Raw genomic sequence first — 21,730 nt, forward strand, 5'->3', positions numbered from 1 at the left:
TTTATGATCAGGTGACCCACCTGGTGTATGAGGGGAAGGCTGTGGATGTGTCTATCTGGACTTCAGCAAAGCATTTGACACTGTCTCCCATAATATACTCCTGAAAAAGCTGGCAGCCCATGGCTTGGACAGGGACACTCCGTACTGTGTTAAGAACTGGCTGGAGGGCCGGGCCCAGAGAGTGCTGGTGAACGGGGCTGCATCCAGCTGGTGGCCGGTCACCAGTGGTGTCCCCCAGGGATCAGTGCTGGGCCCAGTTCATGTTTAATATCTTTATTGATGATCTGGATGAGGGGATTGAATGTACTATTAGCAAATTTGCAGATGACACCAAGCTGGGAGGGAGTGTCGGCCTGCTGGAAGGCAGGAGGGCTCTTCAGAGGGACCTGGACAAGCTGGAGAGATGGTCTGATTCCAATGGGATGAGGTTCAACAAGACCAAGTGCCGGGTCCTGCACTTTGGCCACAACAACCCCTGCAGCGCTACAGGCTGGGGACAGAGTGGCTGGAGAGCAGCCAGGCAGAAAGGGACCTGGGAGTCTGGATTGACAGGAGGCTGAACATGAGCCAGCAGTGTGCCCAGGTGGCCAAGAAGGCCGATGGCATCCTGGTCTGGATCAGGAACAGTGTGGCCAGCAGGACGCAGGGAAGTGATCCTTCCCCTGTACTCAGAGCTGGTGAGACCTCACCTTGAGAACTGTGTCCAGTTCTGGGCCCCTCAGTTCAGGAAGGATATTGAGGTGCTGGAACAGGTCCAGAGAAGAGCAACCAGGCTGGTGAAGGAAGGACCTGAACACAAGTCCTGTGAGGAGAGGCTGAGGGAACTGGGGTTGTTTAGTCTGGAGAAGAGAAGGCTCAGGGGTGACCTCACCACTCTCTACAACTCCCTGAGAGGAGATTGTAGCCAGGTGGGGGTCGGTCTCCTCTCCCAGGCAGCTATCAGTACGACAAGAGGGCATGGTCTCATGCTCTACCAGGGAGGTTTAGGTTGGATATCAGGGAGAAATTCTTTACAGAGAGGGTAATCAAACATTGGAATGGGCTAGCCAGAGCAGTGGTGGATTCACCATCCCTGGCCGTTTTTAAAATGAGACCGGACATGACACTTAGTGCCATGGTCTAGTAACCACAGCGGTGTTGGATCAAGGGTTGGACTTGATGATCTCGAAGTTCTTTTTCAACCCAGTTGATTCAAATTGGTAGCCTTGGAGTCTTTTGTTAATTATGACTGAAATGTTGGCCAGTAATTGATTTCTAGAGAAAACTCTTACAGTTAGAGTCAATTATTATGTTAATCTTCAGTTTAATAGAGAATTACAAAGAAATTGCTTCATATATGTTTAGCTCATTAGAATTCCACTGTCATCATCTGTATGCATTTCACTTTCATAACACTTTATGAGATCATGGACTTTGTGGAAAAGTCAACTCCTTTAAGAGGGAAAAGTACTCAGTTTGGGGTATTTTGAGTTGTTCTGTTTGGGATTTTTAGTCACTTAATTTTGATCTACATATGGCTAACCTCAAATTATTAAATATTTTACATTAAAAAATAACAGGTAAATCTTGAATAGCTCAAAAGAGCCTTGCCATTAACTTTTAAGGGTTTTGACTTCATTACTAATTTACACATGCTAAATACATACACTTTTTTATATATATTCATTGTATCTATATTCAATGGTAGTTAACTATAAAAAAAGGGAAAAAGACCAGATGATGATGGTTGTTTTATAATATATGAAGTAGGTGCTGTTTTTACGGAAAAAAACAAAAGTATGTTCTCATGAACTGTGTTATTTTTCATGTAAAAGTGGTGACGTGTCTCTACCCATTGCTCAGAAAATACTGAATGATTGATTTAGGATGTAAACTAAAATTTTCTTAGCTGTTGCAGTATGAGGCCTATTTGTTTCCTCTCTGTTGTTTAAACTGTGACTTGTCAAGTTGGCTAATATGCAGTGGTTTGGTTTGGTTTGGTTTGGTTTGGTTTTGTCTGGGGTTTTTTTGCAACATTCACTGAAAGACAGCTAAGCCTGGACTTCTGATCTTATATTTTTATGTATTCAATTGTTGTAGATAGCCAGGGGTGATCGCACAATTGCAAGTGTATGGGAAGCTTATTCCAAAGGCAGAAATGAAAAGGAATAGTGCTTTGTTGTAGTGTTAATGAGTAGAGATGAGGGTCTTTATCACAGAGCTGTCTGAGAACTTGTTCAAAGTCACTGAAGGAAGTGGCATAAGGAGGCTTTTAAATTTATATGGCAAAATGCAATTCTGTTGTAAAGAAAACACTGTTGATGTGTTGTGTAAGTAAAAAACACAAATCTATATGTAATGTTTATCACAATGAAAATGCAGTATATTCTGTTTCTCTAGTATTTGTGAAAAACTTCCAAACCGGTTCCATTATTTGCCAATAATGAATATTTGTAAAGTACTCCAGGGTAATTATTTGTGCATAGTTCATTTTAGTATTCACCATTTGTGGCTGAGCAATTAGATGCTTACCTACTGGGGGAATCTAATTTAAAAAATGCTTTACTGAGTCAGAGCTCAACTAGTATAACCTTTTTAATTGGAAAATAATAGATAATAAGTTATGAATGCTGCTTAATGCCACCTTATAATTACTGAATAAAATGTAAGGATATGTAAATGTCATTCTAATTGAATATCAATCTCTGAAATCTTTTTAAATGCCAAATATTATGATCTTAGAACACCAACTAGCAAAATTATTCATTCAAAAATCTCCATCATTGTGGAGATGATTATAATACTAATCTGCACAAAGTAATTAATTTCATTCCCAGCCCTTTCAAAATCCTTTATAAAATGCCATATTTGTAACTCAGAAATGCTTATTTTACTATAACTCTAAGTATTTTTATTAGTATTGCAATGAAGAAAACTTTAAAATCATGCAGAAGTTTTAGATTATACCAAAAATCTTTTTAAAATAATTAAAAATACAATTTTCAACTTAATTTTATTAATACTTTCAGTCTCTTCTAGGCCATTCTTGTGTTAATTTTTTTTATTTTAAAAAAAATATCCAGATGCAAAACTTTCATGTCAACAAAGGTTTAAGTGTGAGGCAGCATTGAGGTATATGAAACAGCAATGAGAGTAAAGTAAAAATTCCTTGGAAGAAACAAATGAAAAAAAAATATTTGAAGATTTCATAGGGCACAAGGGTGTAGTCTTGAAAATGACTGGTAAGGTGAGGTGAGGAAAGCCTGGAGAAGAGATCTCTACTCAGGCTGAAGGCAAAGGGCTTTTTACTATTAGCTGTCAGTGGTGAATATCAGCAAGCTGTTTCATATTACATCAGCAGCAGAAGCTTTTTCATGTCTTTTCAGAATCTATAATATACCTAAGACAGCAAGCTTTAAAAGTACATAGAAAGAGTTAACTGACTTTGTACCTTAAGACTTATTCAGAAGTTTAAACAGAATTTCTGGTTCTGTTAATAAAACAGATTTTTTTTCTTTCTAATCTGAAAGGTGATCAGAGAATTGTATATAGAGCACTGTCTAGCAAGCGTCAGTGCTAGCTGAGGAGTGTATTAGACTATTAGTTTTTATTATCAAATTGCATTAACTAACATTAACATAGTGCTGTGCTGGCATGTCACCAGAGTTTGCAAATGAAAATACGTTGTAAAATAGAAAGATTGTCTACAGAGTTTAAATCAGATGGAGAGGTCAAGTAGACAGAATGCTTTTTCATAATTAGGTTGCAGTGACAAAACATTTAGGCACTGTTGCCTGCACATTTGCTGAAAGTGATGTTGGAAGTCATTAATAACTCAGGTCTGAGCAGTTTGCCAGAAGTTTGGAATAGTCAGATTTGGCTTTATTTGTTCTGTGTTGCATTTTGTAAGAGATGGTTTTCAAGAATACGGTATTTATGTAGTAATATAAAGCAGTAGCAGTGTTGCCAGTTAAGTGTCTTCCCACACACACATACAAAAAAAAACCTCTGCATAAAATATTTTATATGGTAAATTACAATGATGGTTGTTCTCTTAAAAATACCTTTTCTTTTTCCAGTCTAAAACATATATGTGCAGTTGGCAAGGGGATACTCTGTGTTTCACAGTTGACTTTGCTCTGGGATTTACCTGTTTTGACAGTAAAACAAAGGTAAGAGGAAAAGAAAAGGAAAAAAAAAAAAACACCTTGGTATTATTTTACTGTTATTGAAGTTATCAGTACATTTTTATGTTGATGTCCAGTATTTATCCCTCACATGTACTGTTCTACTTATTTATTTAGCACTACTGAAATGTAGTCAGTTTGGGACTTGAAAGGAGTATTTATAGTTGTGCCTTGGCATATAAAGATAAATTTTGGAGAAAGATATAAAAAATTAATTTCCTTTTCAAGCAATAAAAGCAAAAGAAGGTTATATTTAGCAGAGAACTTGGTTTGTTGTAATGAAGAAACTTCAAAATTAGTAAAAGATTACAAATCATGAAAGAAATGAAATGTCACCTGATTCTATTTGTTTTGAAGCTACAGATATAAAAAGGATTAATGCTTGTTCTATCATAAGAAATTTAGGCCATGCCTAAAATAAGCAGAACAAAAGCAAATGTATTTGAGAGTCAGAATCTAAAAGGTTAAATGAACTTATCTTGCAAAACAATGGCTATATAGAAAGTACCTACAGGGCATGGTTTATGATACATGCCAACTTCCAAGTCCTGTCTATAATGCTACTATTTTATATATAATTTATTGATATTTTAAGTTATTCTAAATGGATTTTACATTTGTTTGAAGTAGGAGTAAACATACATACAGATAATGTTTCTGCATTAATAGAACTGTGCAGTAGAAGGTCTGTCCTTTCAAATATGGTCTTCAATTCCCAACTGAAAGGATTTTTCAAGTATATATTTAAAAAATTGAGTCAGTCATTCTGAGTTAAGAGGGAACACAATGCATTTTGAAATACTAACATAGGATCTACTTTTTGCATGTTTGTATTTTGTGGGTTTGGGGCCAAAATGCACAATTTCTATTTCAATTTCTATTTCAATTTCTATTGAAATCTTTGTGCAGAGAAATAAGATTGCATGCAAATTTAGACTAATTTCATTAATGTGCTATCCTATGAAGTAGCATAAAATTTCACAAAATACATAGACATACCCTTCCCTACCTTGGGTGATACTGCATTTTGAAATTGTGCTTCTTGCACAATTACACACATTTTTCATGTAGCCACAAATTAACTATAAAAAGTAATCACTCTGTAGATTCTATAGAATGTTTCTTTTTAATGTGAACACTTTTTAATGTGAACACAGATACTCCCACCTTTAAAATTATAAACTCACTCTATTGATAGGACTTTCTGTCACAGTGCCTCCCTTCAGTACTGATGATGAAGAAAATTTAGATGAATCTTTGTGGCTTACCTAAGGAGAAATACAGAATACTATCAGATAGCCTGATACTGTTGTTAAACTGTAAAAATTCTGGAAAGGTTGAGTACATTTATTTTTCATCTGTATGAGAGATGGAGATGTCCTCTGCATCCTCAAGCCTGAGAGAGGCAGTAATGGGTGACTTCTACAGTTCATCTTATGTCCTGTAATTGTCATCTTTAGTTGATTGTGTTGCCCCATATGCATAGCTATTTCAGAATATTTCCTACCAACACAGAAAAGATTCTTAAAGTGCTCAAGCAATTAGCAATTCATTAGGGACATAGCAATTTTACTCAAAAATCTATTTTTTTGAGATAATGAAAAAATTAAGGTCTTCTACTGATGCAAAAAATAGTCTTCCACCACAGCAGGTGTTCATACAGGATTATTAAAATAAAGAGCAGTCCCCTCTCTGCTCTATGACTCTAAACCTGGATCTCAATTTTTGGGAAACGAGCTCATGTACTAATTGAAAAACATTCTTTTTTACAGTCTGAAAAATAATACAAAAAGGGCCTTCTAATTACAAATTCTGAATTAAAAAGCACAAGAACTTTTGCTTTGGAGTCTGGTGGATTGACCCTGGCTTCCTCCTGAGCTGGGCAGAGGAGAAGAAGTATAACAAGAGGCTTCTGGGTCAAGATAAGTGCTGGGAGAGATCACTGTCTGCTTACCATCATGGGCAAAACAGACTACACTTGAGGAAATTACTTTAATTTATTACCAATTTAATTGGAGTATGCTAATGGGAAATGAAAACCTGATCTTAAAACACCTTTCTCCTACCTCTCCCTCCTTTCCAGTTTTAAATTTATTCCAAATTTTCTTTCTCTTCTACCCTCCAGCAGCACAGGCAGATCAGTAATGGGGGCTGTGGTCAATACCTCACGTTATCTCTGCAACTCCTTCCTCCTTAGGGGGAGGACTCCTCACACTCTTCCCCTGCTGTAGCAAGGCAGTTATCCACAAACTTCCCCAACATGAGTCCTTTCCATGGGCTGCAGCTCTTCATGAACTGCTCCAGTGTGGGTCCCTCCCACAGGGTGCAGTCCTTCAGGAACAGCACCTCCTCCCACTCCTCCTTCACTGACCTTAGTGCTTGCAGGATTGTTTTTCTCATATATTCTCACTCCTCTCTCTTGCACAAGAAATAGAAGTGTCTTTTAGAAAATGCTTTTCTAGAGTAATTTTGGTAGAGTCTTAAACTTACTTGGAAGAATTACTGCTTTTCCTGGGTTTTCTGTTCTTAGGTCATCTTGGGCTCAACTCACTCAGCTGTTATCATTTTGGGCCCACCGCAGAGATACTTTTGTGTCTGCAGCTGCTTTATATCACATTTGTAGAAGTTCTTTTTCTCTTGTTGGCTTGGCTGGTTCATCTTTCCCATCCTGTGTCTCCAGCTGCTCATCCAAGATAAAGGGATCCCAAAGTGTGCATTTTCTTCCACCTCCCAGAACTATCTACTTCTCTTCTTTCCCACTCACTGTCAACCATTGAGAGAGGTGATGACTCCAGCAATGCCTATTATTGCTAAATTGTTCTTAAGTTCTTGTTTCATCTCCACCTTAGCAGTTATATTACATAGCAAACATTCATCTCTCCTGTTTAGAGCCAAACTCATTTAAGCTTTGAGCACTTTTCAGGTGGTCTAATTAGGCCCTCTGGACCCAGTTAAAATCTGTTCACGAATGTAAAGTTTAAGCACCATCACAGCAAAGTTGGGTTTTTCTTCATCTGTTATATTTTTCTAAGGCAGCAGTGACATTTATGTCTGCAAGGAACCAGGAGATAGTTTTTTATTTCTAGGGCGTTCCCTTTTAAACTGTGAGCAGGGTTCTGAAGACCACCGGTAGCACTGGTTTGCTAAAAAAAAATTTTGAGGAAAGACATGTTGGAGAATGGAATATAGCAAACCTTTTACCATGTGTGCTTTTGAAATAGCCCTCCAAGTATTTAAATTGTGTTTCCTCAACAGTGTCCAGGGACTGAATCACATTTCAGCATGTGCAGAGAATTTCATTAAGATTATAGGCATTAAAGGAAACATCAGCAGGAAGTATGGATGCAAGTTGTTATCTCGTGCATTTTTAAATTACACATTTTCAAGTGATCAAAAGAAAACATTCAGATAAATACAGAAAATTATCTTGGTTTCAAAAGTAATTCCCCAACTTTTGTTTTAAATATGTATCTCCATAAACATTAAAGCATATCTGTGAATCTAGGATTTGCCAGTGCTAGTAAGGTGACATGCATAAGCCTGTAGGAGATCAAGAGGCCTAGAATTCTTGTATATTTTACAAGCCACTATGTAATGTAGAACACATCTTTGTGGTTTCCGAGACTACGTTCAATAATAATATTTTTGTGTTTCTGTAGTGTATTTGAGGATCTCAAACCACATTACAGGCATCAGTAAATTTAGCTTTGCAACATCTGTGTAAGACACTATCGTCTATGTTAAGCAGATGAGCCAGTTGAAATATGAAAGATCAAGATATGGCATGGAATTGTGTTCATAGTGAAACTGATACAAATATCTTCATGAATCTTTATGGAATTAAGCTTTTGCCATGGATCTTAATATTACGTAGGCAACTGAAACATTTAACCTTCAGAGAATTTCTAAATAGTTGTTTAATCAGTGAATATTAATATTGTGTCTTTTACTTTCACATAGAATACAAAACTGTTAATTTCTATTGCTCTGCAAAGAGCCTGTTATCATTTACTGCATTTACTGCCCTAATGCTTTATCTTAATACACAAACACTGATCATCAATCTATATAGTTCTAGGTAAGTACATGTAACAGAGTTCTTAATCAAATTTCATTTTCTTTAGAATGTACTGTGGAGATTTAAATTCTCTCAACTCAAAGGCTCTTCAGATGATGGAAAAACAAAAGTGAAGCTGCTTTTTCAGAATCTAGACACCAAACAAATTGAGACAAAGGTAAGCAGCATCCCTTTTCTCTGTTTTGTAAAACATGAAATAAAATTATGGTCAAGGCATCAGGAATTCCATTGCTACTGCACATACATATGGTGAACACATCACAGCTTATCTTTTTCTTCCTATTCTTTAGAAACTCCAGAAGAAATGGAAGTGATGGTTTATTGTACTGTTTGTATAAGCCTGTTATTAAGTTGTGCTATGTTGGTAATTTACTCTTCAGAAGGATAATTTCTGTGAAGTTATTCCATCAGCTATTATAGGTATAATACCTCAAAACTGCATTTAAAAAATATAAAGGAAAAATTAAACTATAAATGTTAAATATGTTTTTAAGCTACTACGTAAGTGGACTTAAATTTTTGAACACACATATGCTTAAGGTTCACTAAAAATATAAAAGATTGTGTAACATTTATTAGCTTAAAAAAGGGAATATTCTTGCAAGAGGCCAAGAAATTGCTGAAACCTATTGGTTCTTCTGTGAATTAAGAACACTCGATGCTTTGCAGTATCTGGAATTGTGGAGATATCCAGTCACTACTATAGATGAGATACTAGTAGTGTCTTTTTTTTTTTTTTTTCCCCAGCAATTATCCAATAAAATTGTGAAACTTTGAATTCAGGTTCCCAACTGAATTTCAGGTGTTTCTCATTCAGGACTGTAGTCATTTGGAGATTTGACTGTAACGCCATAATCTGCACTGATTCTGCCCTGTGATCCCAACCTTCCTACTGAATAAATAAATAAATACATAGATGATTTTTCAATCATGCAGTTTTTAAAAGAATGAGGAGAACTTTGATTTGATATGACAGAGAAGAGGAAGGTAAGAGTGAGGTTCAACTGAGTTTTGGTGGACAAAACCAATGAAAACAACAGAAAAGTTTCTGAAGAACTGTGAAAATTCTCAAATACTCTTAGCTGGAGTTGTACAGGTTATAACCACTTAAAAAGTAGTATTTTTTGTAATGACCATACACAAAAGTTATATATTACCTATCCTTCTAATGGTTAAAAAAAGTTGTAAAGAAAAAATCCCTAAGCTTTCTTGTTTATCATAAAGTTACAGCAAATACATCTTTATAGATCTGCATTAGTAAATTATTCAGGATTTCATCAGCAAGCTTAACCTGAGTTGTCTCTTAGCTCTACTGTAAAAGATATTATATCTGTTAAAAAACTTGCAATACTAAAATAATAATCTATAACAGCAGCCCATTTCCACTTCATTTCTCACAGTATTCCTTGGAGACAGAAGAAGACTATTGTCCTCATTTTATACGAGATCATCTGTTTGCACAGAGCTTATGTAACTTGTTTCAAGTCAGACAGGAAGATTGTACTGGTGCAAAAACTATAACATGTATCTATACATGTAACTATAATGTATATTAAATCATTAAATCCATGTGTGTGATTAGCCAAAGGCTGCAATTCCATTGCTTGTAATGGAATTTTATTACTTTCTTACTAAACCATTCCTCTTTCTGTTGTGGCAAACAGTCTGATTTTTAAAATTTTATTTTATTTTTATTTTTGTGCTCCCCTAAATTGTTTTTAATTTTTTTACCTGCATTTTGCTCTTAATATTAAAAAATGTAAATTTTAGCATTTTATGAGAATTTGATTATCTGTAAAGTTATTATAAAGCTGAGTCCTTATGATAATTTTACAGCAAATTTTGTTCGGAGGACAGATTTTTTAAAATATTAAAAAAGTAATTTTTTACATATTTCTAATGAAAACATCTTGTGATTGGCAAAGTTTTCGTGAATATTTGTGAGGTACCTTGAAAGTATAAGATGGAAGTTGATATGTAACGGTTCATACAGAATTCTAGGTAACTAATATGTAAGTAAATGTATATATGTGTAGTAAATACTGGAAGATCCCAGAAAAATCTCATTAAAGGCCAGAGGGAAGGATGACACTAAGTAGCTGAGGATTTATCAGGATTTCAGTGATTATACCTTTTTACCACTGCCTCTGCACAGTGCAGTGTACCCACTAGGATTCACAGTAAATGGGACTGGGACACAGCTGTGCAGCCTCTCCACTTGAGATAACTGGTACGTGTATTCAAGAGCATACCCACCACCTAAATGGTATGATTTCTTAGGCTTCAGAGTTGGAAAATACCCAACACTGATACCCATAGTACAGTACAGGATCTGCCTCTGCTTATGGCGCTGAAAGAAATTACATAGAGCCAGATGGTGCTATGCAGTGAAATGCAGCCAATAATGAGAAACAAAAGTGTCATCAAATAGTAGAAGTTTAATTTTTCCTGAGTAAATGAGCCACTATGTACAAAATAAAGCTTGATGCAAATGACTTATGTTCACTTGGCAGAAGACAGTAGAGTTAAGGTTGCAAGAGAATTTTCTAGATTATGTCTAATTTTATATGCTTATAAATTCTTGGAGGGAAAAAAGATCTCATTTGGGAATTCTGTTTTTGTACCTTGGTTACTAGCTAGGGAGGATGATTCTCCTCCTTCTATAAATTTTAAACCAAGTAATTCTTCCTTTTCCTTTCAGTTTTAGGTGAACAGTACAGTCTTCCATTTTAAAAGTTTTCTGTTCAAAGGAGATAATAAGGCCACAATTCCTGTCATTTTTCTCATATTCCCTACAATCTTTACTCATAGTTTCCCACTTCAGTACTTCCCTGAATTTACCCTGCCTTTAATATTGAGAAATTGGAAATAATCTTAGTAATAATAGATGTTCTTTAACCTGAATTTTAAAGATTCCTTTAAAAAAAAAAAAAAAAAAAAAAAAAAAAGAGAAAAAGTTAAAAATTAGGACTAATACTTCTAGGTTTGTACTGATGCTTTATCTCCCTTAGCTAAACTGTAGCTTCCTGATGATAAAACTTTTTTTCCACAAAAATATTTTAATTGGGCATTTCCCTTTTCTTCTCATCTCAGTCTCAAATAGTTATTGAAGAAAGACCAGAAACCATTGTGTCAATGGAGTATTGTGAGCCATATTGAAACCTCATCTAGATGTTGCTGGTCTCATAAACTTCTTGTCTGTTACATGAATAATTTAAGAACCCTGCATATTTAACTGAGCACATTCAGTGTATTTTCTTTGCTGACTTCAAGCCTCAACTATTCTGTAATTTCAGGTCTGATGTGACTTTGCAATTAGACTGCAGCAGTTTTGCAGTAAATCCTTTGCAGTAAATCCTATTCTCTGAAAGGATATTTATTCCATATTTATTCCATATTAGTCCTCTTAAGAGATATGGCAAATAAGGAGAGTGCAAGCAAAGCTCTCACTTTACTGCAACATTAATCTCTATTGTCAGTAAACCATAATGTAGCACTCAAGCCCTTCTGTATTTTTATTAACCTGTGTCTTTTCTTACTGAATTCTGTGTGTTTAATACTGAACATCATGAGATCTTGGAAAACATTTGGACCATAATGGTAGATAATTCTGTTTGTGTGACAGTATTGGACAGCCTGATTGCTGTTGGAAATTTATTTTAATATTTGCTGAAATGAGTGAATTTAATTGGCTTCTTTTAGACAAACATCTTTTCAGAGGAGTTTCTTGTGCATTAGCAAAGTCTGCATCTGCCAGTGCAACATTTACAAGTGTTTCATATTTAGCACTACATAGTGGCACTTGGAATCACTCAAGCTGTAGGTGAGAACCCATCTGATTTTCCAGATCCCTGTAGAACACTGTTAAAGGACTTAAGTACAATTGAGAGAGTTGCAATTATCTGGCACTGAGTGTTGGCATCACAGATCTAGTACTTAGACTTGCAGGGTAAGAGCAACATTTTAGCTTATCCTTCTGCTGTTTGTGCAAATGACAGTCACAAAGAGAAGGCCAAATAAAAGTTTGTAGCTGAAGAAGCTTTCATACTGTAGATGACAATTTATCTTTGAGTGTTTATAACAATCTTAACAAGCTGTGCAATAGTAATACATTTATTCGTCTCATCTGTGATACGGCAACCAAGTCCTGGTAGACTTGCTGAGATATGAAACTGAACTTAGAATTTTGGTTTCTATTTTGACTTCAACGTTTTCTGGATCTAAAACTTGGATATCTTTATTTTTTTTAACAAAAAAATATTGTTATAATTTCAATCTGATTGAGAAAAAATATGCTAAATAATACAGTGGTAATATTTGTGCTCTTGTCAACAACTAGTAAACACTGGGGCTAACCAAGTCCTTAAAGAAGTCATGAAATGCACAGGGCACAATAACACTATCTGTCAGTGTTTCCATTATTTGCCTTTTATGTGATACAGGGTCATGTTTTGTTCAAATAGTGATTCCACAGCTCTCAGAAGTAATCAATAAAATTGTGTGTATGGTAATAATGCAACAGGCCTGTCAAGCTCTTTATGATATGTAATAAATCCAGCTCTCCTAGGTGGGTGGATGAAACAAGAACATACATTTTTCTTCCTTGGCTGTGCACCATACAGTGATGGAGGTCAATGTAATGTGCTCATTTTTCATATTTTCAGTACCAGCAGGAAGTTTTGCAGTCTTGTCCTCCCACTCTTTTAATCCAATCTTTTCTGTTCCTCTCTTGGTGTCTTCCTTCTAGTGCCTTTGTTGTACTTAATCCACTTATTATGATGCATAATAAATAGCTGAAATAGCTTTGGTTATTGAAATATTAGACATGCACAGATTCTTCTAAATAACTGACAATCTTAATTAAAGAAAAGCAGCAATCGGAGATAAGGCAAACAAACATAAGGGTGGTATTAGATGATATAGCGTAAATGAGATAATCAGTTATTCATCTGTCTGGGTGACTATGGGGAGAAGCATTACTTAAAAAAAAAATAACTATCAGAGGAATGTATTTGTTTGAAAGCGGTGTCATTGGTGTTATTTTCTAGAAGTTCACATTACATTTTAAACCTGAAGAGGCCAAATTTCCACTCTTAAAACTGAATTCAAGGTAGTATCTTGCTAAGAGACATATTGTGTCCCTGTCCTCAGATCATGCAACATTTACGTGTTCCCAAGTCAGAAAGCCATCACTATCTTTTACTAAATCTGTACTTTCAAACTAACCCCTTGTCTGCTTCCCCCTTCCCTATTGTAATCAACATGCAAGCTATATCCACTGCTAGAACACCAGTTCTCCGAGCAACCTTCACAAACCCCTACCACAGGCATCGAACATCCTACAAACACAAAGCCCCATTTGTGGTCTCCTGGATCAAATAATACTGTGTTAAACTGCATTTTTGGAAGCTCCTGGTGCACAAGGCCTCAGGTGAACCACACCTCTCTGATACCACCATAGCTGACCACATCTAACTGAGCCCTGCAAGACAACACCTCACAGAGTTCTGCTCCTGTTTTATGATCCCAGATGATTGCTCACCCCCACACATAACCTAACATAAATTAGTGAAGACGAGAGACAATGAGAGGAGCAAACCAGCTGGTAAACTGCATGAGAAGTGCTTTTGGGACACACATCAGCTTTTCAGCTCTGTAACAGCTTTCTAAATTAGCACGACTCCTGAAAATAATCCCCAACTGAGGGACCCTGCAGTATTAACTACAGAAAATACAGTGTTGTTACATAAAACATAAGTTTAGCAGTACTGCTAGTCTTCCAACTCTATGTAGATTATATCTTCTAGAAATAAGGGAATATTAGTATTTGAAAGGTCATCCTCAACAGATTAGACAACTTCTCTCAAATACACAGGAGGGGCTGTTGCAGTTTGATCCATGCTCTGAACTGTGGTAGAAACAAAAAGGACTCTGCAGAAGGGACATTGGGAAGTACTGACTTACAGTGGTGAGACATTTATCTCTTTGCCGTTTTCTTATCCCAGAGCTCTCCGAATAATGTTGGTAGAGCAGTCTGAAATCGTCCTACCTGCGTTAGGTTACCTCTGTTTGCTTATCTCCATAAACATTTATAGATTAGAAGTGCATAAGGCCAGAGTAGAGAAATAGAAAGCTCTGTGAAGGGCTCTCTTGTCTCAGTTTGTTTGGGTGCATTCAGTCAGTATGTTGAATATCAGAACCTGATGTGAAATTATTGGGTGATTTCAGTTGATTTTGGAGCAAATCTAAGAGTAATGTGAGTGGCCTTACATTTTTTAATTTATTGATTTTGAAGATGGTAATTCAGGAGATGTAAAGCTTTTACTTGAGCCAAGAACTGATATCTTGAGGCCTGCATTATTTCATACTGAGTTCTATTTTGTTAATAATCATGAGTGTGTACATCATTTTAGTTTTATAAAAGCTAATGAAATTTAAATAATATTTTTTCTGAAAGTGTTTATAATAATTTATATTAATATTTAAAGTAAACATCTGCTGTTGCAAAATTTATTTTGAGAAACTTATTCTTTAATAATACTTAAATATACTTGCTCCTTAACTATTAATCAAGATAGAAAAACCAGGGGCTTTATGCCTGGTTTTATTAGGATAAAGATTACATGGACTTAAATACCTCAGAGGATTTTAATCAGCGTTCACGCTTTCCTCTGCTCCACTGTGGCTTCTGCATTGGTCCCTTATTGCCTTTTTGGGCATGTTCCTTGCAGTTTCTTACATATGTTTTCCCTCAGGCACCCCTACAATAGCTGTGGGTTCATCCGTGCCCTACAGCGGATTAGTTGGACACAGCTGGAGCCAGCTGTGTCTGTCACAGTGCAGCCCTGGCCTCTCCTCACAAAGACTGTGCCTGTAACTCCCTCCACTACCAAAAATTTCCGAGTTATGTCCCAAACAGGGTCACAGAATTGTGCCCCACAAATACTAGTGAACAATGTAAGACATTCTTTAGTAGTAGGACCACTTGGGCCTAGTAAATATATGGCCTTGAATAGCAAAATGCTATGATGATGAGCTTCTCTGGAACAGTAAGCTTGGATTTCAAATATTCTGTTTGGGGCACTTTTTTTTTAGAAGATACTATAAAATTCTTTGATTAAAAAAAAGCAATCCAGTGCTTTACTTTCTGTTTAAAAACAAGCATATGGAGTGTGCCTGATAAACTACTGTGTAGCCAAGACATTGTTGAAAGCAGTGTCCTCCCCAAACCAAAAACTATCCCAAGTGTCCCCATAATATATTTACCAGCTGCAGACTTTACATGTAGTAGTATCACGTAAATTGAACATGTCTTTTACATTATATTTTTTGTCATTTTGTCAGACAAATTTTGGGGAGATGGGTAAAAAGAAATTTAACTTGTGCACAGAAAATATGTTATAAAAAGTCAGGAGAATCTGGGACCTGGTTAGGAGTAATTCTGTTTTCTTTGTGAATTAGGGCATGTGAATTTTATACCCAGCCTTATTTCTGTATGCAGGGTGTGGTGTGACCTCATCTTACACCCTTCCTTTTGGCCTCTCATCTCTCTTCCGGAGCTGACAAAGTATGTGTTCTTGCCCTTCCTGGCTGTGACTTGATACTGCATCATCCCCAAACAGCCCTAACTTGTCAAATACTTTAATAATATTCAATAGGGCGAAGTCCAAGTCCTGCACTTGGGTCACAACAACTCCATGTAGCACTGCAGGCTGGGGGAAGAGTGGCTGGAAAACTGCCCAGTGGAAAAGGACCTGAGAGTGTTGGTTGACAGCGGCTGAACATGAGCCAGCAGTGTGCCCAGGTGGCCAAGAAGGGCAGTGACATCCTGGCTTGTGTCAGAAATAGTGTAGGCCAGCAGGACTAAGGAAGTGATTGTCCCCCTGTACTCAGCACTGGTGAGGCCACAGCTCAAATCCTGTGTTCAGTTCTGAGTCCCTCACTACAGGAAAGACACTGAGGTTCTGGAGCATGTCCAGAGAAGGGTAATGAAGCTGATGAGGAGTCTGAAGCACAAGTTATATGAGGAGCAACTGAGGGAGCTGGAGTTATTAGCCTGGAGAAAAGGAATCTCAGGGAAGAACTTAACTGCTCTCTACAACTACCTGAAAAAGGTTACAAGTGATAGCATGAAAGGAAACAGCCTCAAGTTGTGCCAGGGGAGGTTTAGATTGGATATTGGGAAAAATTTCTTCACTGAAAGGGTTGTCAAGCATTGGAACGGGCTGCCCAGGGAAGTGGTTGAATCTTGCAGAGTCTTGAGTCTTCTCCATCTTGGAGAGGAGGAGGCTCAGGGGAGACCTCATCACTCTCTACAACTACCTGAAAAGAGGTTGTAGACAGGTGGGGATTGGTCTCTTTTCCCAGGTAGCTATCAGGAAGACAAGAGGGCATGGTCTTAAACTCTGCCAGGGAAGGTTTAGGTTGGATATTAGGAAGAAATTCTTTACAGAGAGGGCTGCCCAGGGAGGTGGTGGATTCTCCATCCTTGGAGGTTTTTAAGATGAGACTGGATGTGGCACTTAGTGCCATGGTCTGGTAACCATGGTGGTAGTAGATCAAGGGTTGGACTTGATCTGAGATGTCCTTTCTAACCCAGCTGATTCTATGATGTTGATTCTATGATTCTATGATCAACCCTGGAAGTATTTAAAAGACATGTAGATGTGGCACTTGGAGATATGGTTTAGTGCTGGACTTGGCAATGCTGGGTTGATGGTTGGATTCAATGATCTTAGAGGTCTTTTTCAACCTAAATGATTCTATGTTGCAATATTTGAATGTTCTTTCAAGTTATCTGCTTTCCTTGTTCAAGCTGAGTAAAATCTAAACAACAAATTAGCACAACGTTAAAAACTAAATTGACATGCAGCACTGCCAGTGAAGAGGGTGTGGATATACAGCTTTTATTCTTTTAAGTTTTGACTTTACATTTCCCTATAAAGATTCAAATTTCATATTAGGTCCGTTGTTGTTTGCTGACTGTTCTGTTCTGTATTCATGTAAAGTGTTTCTAAGCCTGAATATGAATTCACGTTTTCTCTTTTTTTTTCTTTTACTTCTTCCAGGAGCTTGAATTTCAGGATCTGACGGCAGTTTTACACTGTATTCACTCCTTTATAGCAGCAAAAGTGGCATCTGTGGATCCAGTATTCATAGACAGTCAGAGTATTGCAAGAAAATATATGTATAGTAACTGATACTAGATTATATGTTGTGACTATGGAAAATAAATTATTTTCTTAAAAAAAGTAGTTATTTCATTCAAAATATTGCAACTTTGTGGTTTTATAAGAAGCCTTTAGTTGTGTTATCTGTAATGTTAAGAGTTTTCACAATCTGATAAATATTTTAAATCTATGAGTTGACAAATCCTAAATCAAACTGAATCAGTTTGTCATCTTCTGCATTAATAATCTAAAATTCTAAGTGAATATTCATTCAGTAATATTTCTAGTGACATTTTGATTTCTGCTCTCATGGTCATTCATACTCCCCCTTATTAGATAGAAATGTGGAGTAATATTTGAAAAGTGTGTGTCCAAAATTTGGCCTCTAAGTCTGTTTTGAAAAGTGCTGGGCACACAGGCAATTTCTACAGTCTTCACTGTAGAAAATAAGTAATTATGGCAGACCACTGCAGTAGGAATTGAACTTTTATCTTGCTTCTCTATGTTTGAAAAATTATAGTTCCACTGTTGGGTTCTTTAAAGGTCTGAGAGTTTAGTTCTGGCAAAACACTAAATACTCTATTTCAGATCTAGGAAAATATTTAAGCGCATGCTTGGCTCTAAGCACATTAAGTAGCCCCAGTGTATGCACAAGGTGATGTTAAGTGTGTATTTAAGTATCATGGTAGATCAACTGTGAAGAGATTTAGACTCAGCTAAGAAGCCTGACTGTAGGCACTCAGAAAACTTGCCATAGGGTTTTCTTATCTATGAATAAAGTTTCCATGACCCATTCATTTATTCATTCACAGATTGCCTTGATGCTGTCCTTTGATGTGATGCTCTGTATGCTTGGGAACAGCTTCTTTAATAAACTGTTTTGTTTGGAGAAAGATGCTTCCAGTATAGGATGAACATAACAAAACATAAAGATATTTCTGGGCCATCTACCTTTTCTTTCCTACAGCTCTAACCTTTACATATGCAAGCAAAATGGATTTTCTCCTTGCTAAGGAAATAATATGGTTTTATTTTCAACATATTCCTAACCTTCCTTCTGAAATCATCTTCTTATATGCACAGAGAATTTGTGCTGCCATTGAAAAATTATATGAAAGGAAGATATTTTAACTTTAGACCATATTCCCTGTAAGTAATACCAAATATTGCAGGTTTCTGTGATAGAAGTCTCAGTTGTTCTCACATGCAGATTTGAAGCAGCATCAACCAATTACGTTTTTTTCAAAAAATAAAACAAAAAAGTAGAATATCTTAACTAGATGCAATGGATAAGGAATGAATTCATCAAAGTCCTCCCTAAATTTTAGGTGTCTTGTAAAGTGTCCTGCTAAAGTAAAAGCCTAAAGTATCCCAAGGAAAAGAGGTAGGTGCCTTTAAAAGCTCCCAGGTGAGGAGTGTTATTTCATAAATTCACTGCTTAAGTTTAGTCACTTAAATTCTTCCCTTGAGGTCTTAAACCATCTTGTCAGCCCACAGTAGGGCCTTAGGCACTTACTTCAAATGGGTGCTTATCTGTCCACCTAAAGCTTAGGCACAGATAAAGTGCCTAATGCAGGTGATTTCATCCTACCAGAAGGATTACTTGTTTCTAAGTGTTATCCATAGAGAAATTCATTTCAACAGTAGGGACTATGTTGTTTAGGGTTCTGATGTTGTTTGCAAGGAGGCATAATAGGAGTGCTAACTCCTGGTTAAACAATATTTAACAGAGGTGATAAATATTTTTATTAATTTAAAATAAATATGTACAGTCATTGTGGTATTTTTAATATATAATCTCATATATTAAATTAACTTTTTAAAAATTCTTTCTCATACACACATTTATGCAAAATATTCCACTTAATTCTCAGGTTTCTATTTTATTTTCCGCTTGTATTTACTGAGGTTTTAACATTCACAAATTACAGCATTAACGTTAGAATGTCTTTCTTAAATCAATTCTCAGTTATTAGCATGAACAATTATAAATGTCAAAGTGTAAGATAAAGATTTAAGGAATTCCTTCAATTTTGTTTTTCTGATATTTTGTCATAGACAAAGTTCAACACTAATATGGTAATTATAGTAGAAAACTGTACCAGCTAGTACTGAACTGATGCTACAGTCAGACCTCTAGGCTTAATGTTTTAAGAATCATGTGATTATAAACATATCTTCCCAAATCCTGTAATAAAAACTTTAAAGAAATTAAGATTAGTTTATTACATAGTCTTTCAGTAATTTAGTTATTTTTTTCATGGAATTTCTAAATTCTTTTAGTCTTTTAATGAGCTATGTTTGCTACTCTTTTTGCAATATAGCAGTGTTCTTTATATCCAAATCAATCTGAAGGGATACTAGAGAAAAATTCTTATAAGTTCACCCTCTGAATTTTAGCACTGTATTTTAGAAATAGTTCTCCAAACATATTTTTAATGAGGGACTTCCAGATCTTTATTTGTTCACTTGCTTTTTCTTTCCTTTCACTTTGTACAACAACCTCAAGGCAGGGACTAAAGGCCAGTCTTCTGAGCAAGCTGCCAGAGCCTGGGAAGAACTGATTGATTGCTACTTACTCAGATGTTATATAGGTTGTGTAGAACTTGCATAGCACCTTTGCATTTCTTTGTCAAATGCCTCATATGTGAAAGTGCTGCGCTTCCAATTTGTTTGGCTGCTTATGCTCATTTGTCAAATTTTTATTTGTCAGTAAAGTGTATTATTTTGTCATTGCCTTCCGTGTGTGCATCATGTAACATGCATATATTTTTCCTGTCAAAGTTTTGAGTATTTGCACCGCTTTTCAGCTCACTTAAGACCTCAAAATAGCAAAATAGTAGGATTCAACAGTAAATAAATCTGCTACTGGGTAGGTACCCTCCACAGTCACCTCTCAGGAATTGCACTGTGGGGCAGAGGACAGTTGCTTTGTGGTGACTGGGCAGCTGGAATGTCAAATATTTAATTGCTAATCATATCATTAAAGAAATTTTAATATACTTTGTATACTGGTTATATACTAAACTTTAGTCTTACTACTGCATTATGCATTTTTGTATAGTTTTCCTTTATTTTTTCTAGGAGGACACAGGGGTAGTAGAATTGAATAAGGAATAGGAGGAGAGAGGCATTTGCTACAGCAGCACCTTAAACAGCAGACTGTGGAAAGAAGCACACAAACATAGAGTTATAAAATTGGGCACCATCACAAAATCAAGATGGCCACTTGTGATTACAAATATGTAAAAAGAGGATAATCTTTGTAAATTGAAATTATCTTTGTGCATTTATTTAAACTCAAAACTTGGTTAAATGGCTAAAAATAATCCCATCAACAAAGATGATTTTGAGCAAATGGTAGTGCTGTTGATTTAAATCAGAGGAAGTCTCATCAGTGACTTATAAATTATGGAGCGGTACAGCATTGGACTTAGGCACTGGACTTGAATTATACTGATGATTTGTTAAAACAATTTCTTGCATTTTTTGCTCTACAGGGATTAAAATTTTCAGAAAAAATCCTGTGCACAATCAAGCTAAAGTCAGCTCAGTTCTGTTCTCAGTGCATGGCTTGGTTGTGCTGTCCTGTTGAAAGCAGCAGAGCATTTAACAGAGGGGTTGTGGCCAGGCTCTGCCCAACAGCCTCAGAGATAGAAAACGGGCCCTGACAATTTCAATTATAAATTTAGGTGTTGCCAGAGAGTCTCACTGACTTAATCTGACCTATATTAATTTTTTTTCCTGTAATCATAAAGCATAGAATTATAATATTGAGGCTGTGCTGATCCAAAGCTCAAGTTGGGGAAATCTGACTGAATTCTTCTAAGCTTAGGATCTTAGGATCTTAGAAAAAGTATTTCAAAGTGATTCCTACCCTTGAGCCAATAGGCCTGAAGCTTAAATAATAATTTTCTGGGGGAGGAGGCCTAAGCTCTGACACACTTTGCAACCATAAATCTAAAATCCTGTCTTATATCTGAACTACATTAATTCATAACTTCAGACAAGGCATGACTTTCCCACAAAACCTTTAATATGTAGTCTGATCTTTGTAGTAATGTGAACAGTATTTAAAAATGCCCGAATTGCTTTTTAAGTACATCTCCATAAATGCTTCTACCAAAAATACTGTCAGTATTTTATGACACTTCACCCCCACCCTGAGTATCTCTATCACAGAGTTCAAAGTGAAGTGTGTATAATGACAGTGCAATTTTTCTGCTTTTTGTTTACTGCTGTGGTTCATTTCTTCATTTTATATGGTTTTCCTGTGTTCTCCAGTAACTTTTGAGGGCAGAAAGGGTTAATGTTAG

General features: G+C 36.2%; 1 protein-coding gene across 5 annotated transcripts in view; it reads left to right on the forward strand.

Annotated features, from left to right (window-relative positions):
* Window positions 1-17,450, forward strand: part of SNTG2 (syntrophin gamma 2) — a 233,645-nt gene extending 216,195 nt beyond the window's left edge. For 3 of the 5 annotated variants that reach the window (XM_050316361.1, XM_050316362.1, XM_050316363.1), the window contains 3 exons: window positions 4,059-4,151; window positions 8,291-8,401; window positions 17,313-17,450. In XM_050316361.1, the coding sequence (XP_050172318.1) occupies window positions 4,059-4,151; window positions 8,291-8,401; window positions 17,313-17,444 (336 nt within the window). In that variant the 3' untranslated portion in view covers window positions 17,445-17,450. Of the gene's footprint in view, window positions 1-4,058; window positions 4,152-5,938; window positions 8,057-8,290; window positions 8,402-17,312 lie in introns of those variants that run through there. The other 2 variants (XM_050316364.1, XM_050316365.1) reach the window with 2 other exon arrangements.
* Window positions 17,451-21,730: the final 4,280 nt, after the last annotated feature.

Source organism: Myiozetetes cayanensis, unplaced genomic scaffold (assembly GCF_022539395.1).
Source record: "Myiozetetes cayanensis isolate MyiCay16 unplaced genomic scaffold, myiCay2020 scf2-11, whole genome shotgun sequence".
NCBI classification, from domain to species: Eukaryota; Metazoa; Chordata; class Aves; order Passeriformes; family Tyrannidae; genus Myiozetetes; species Myiozetetes cayanensis.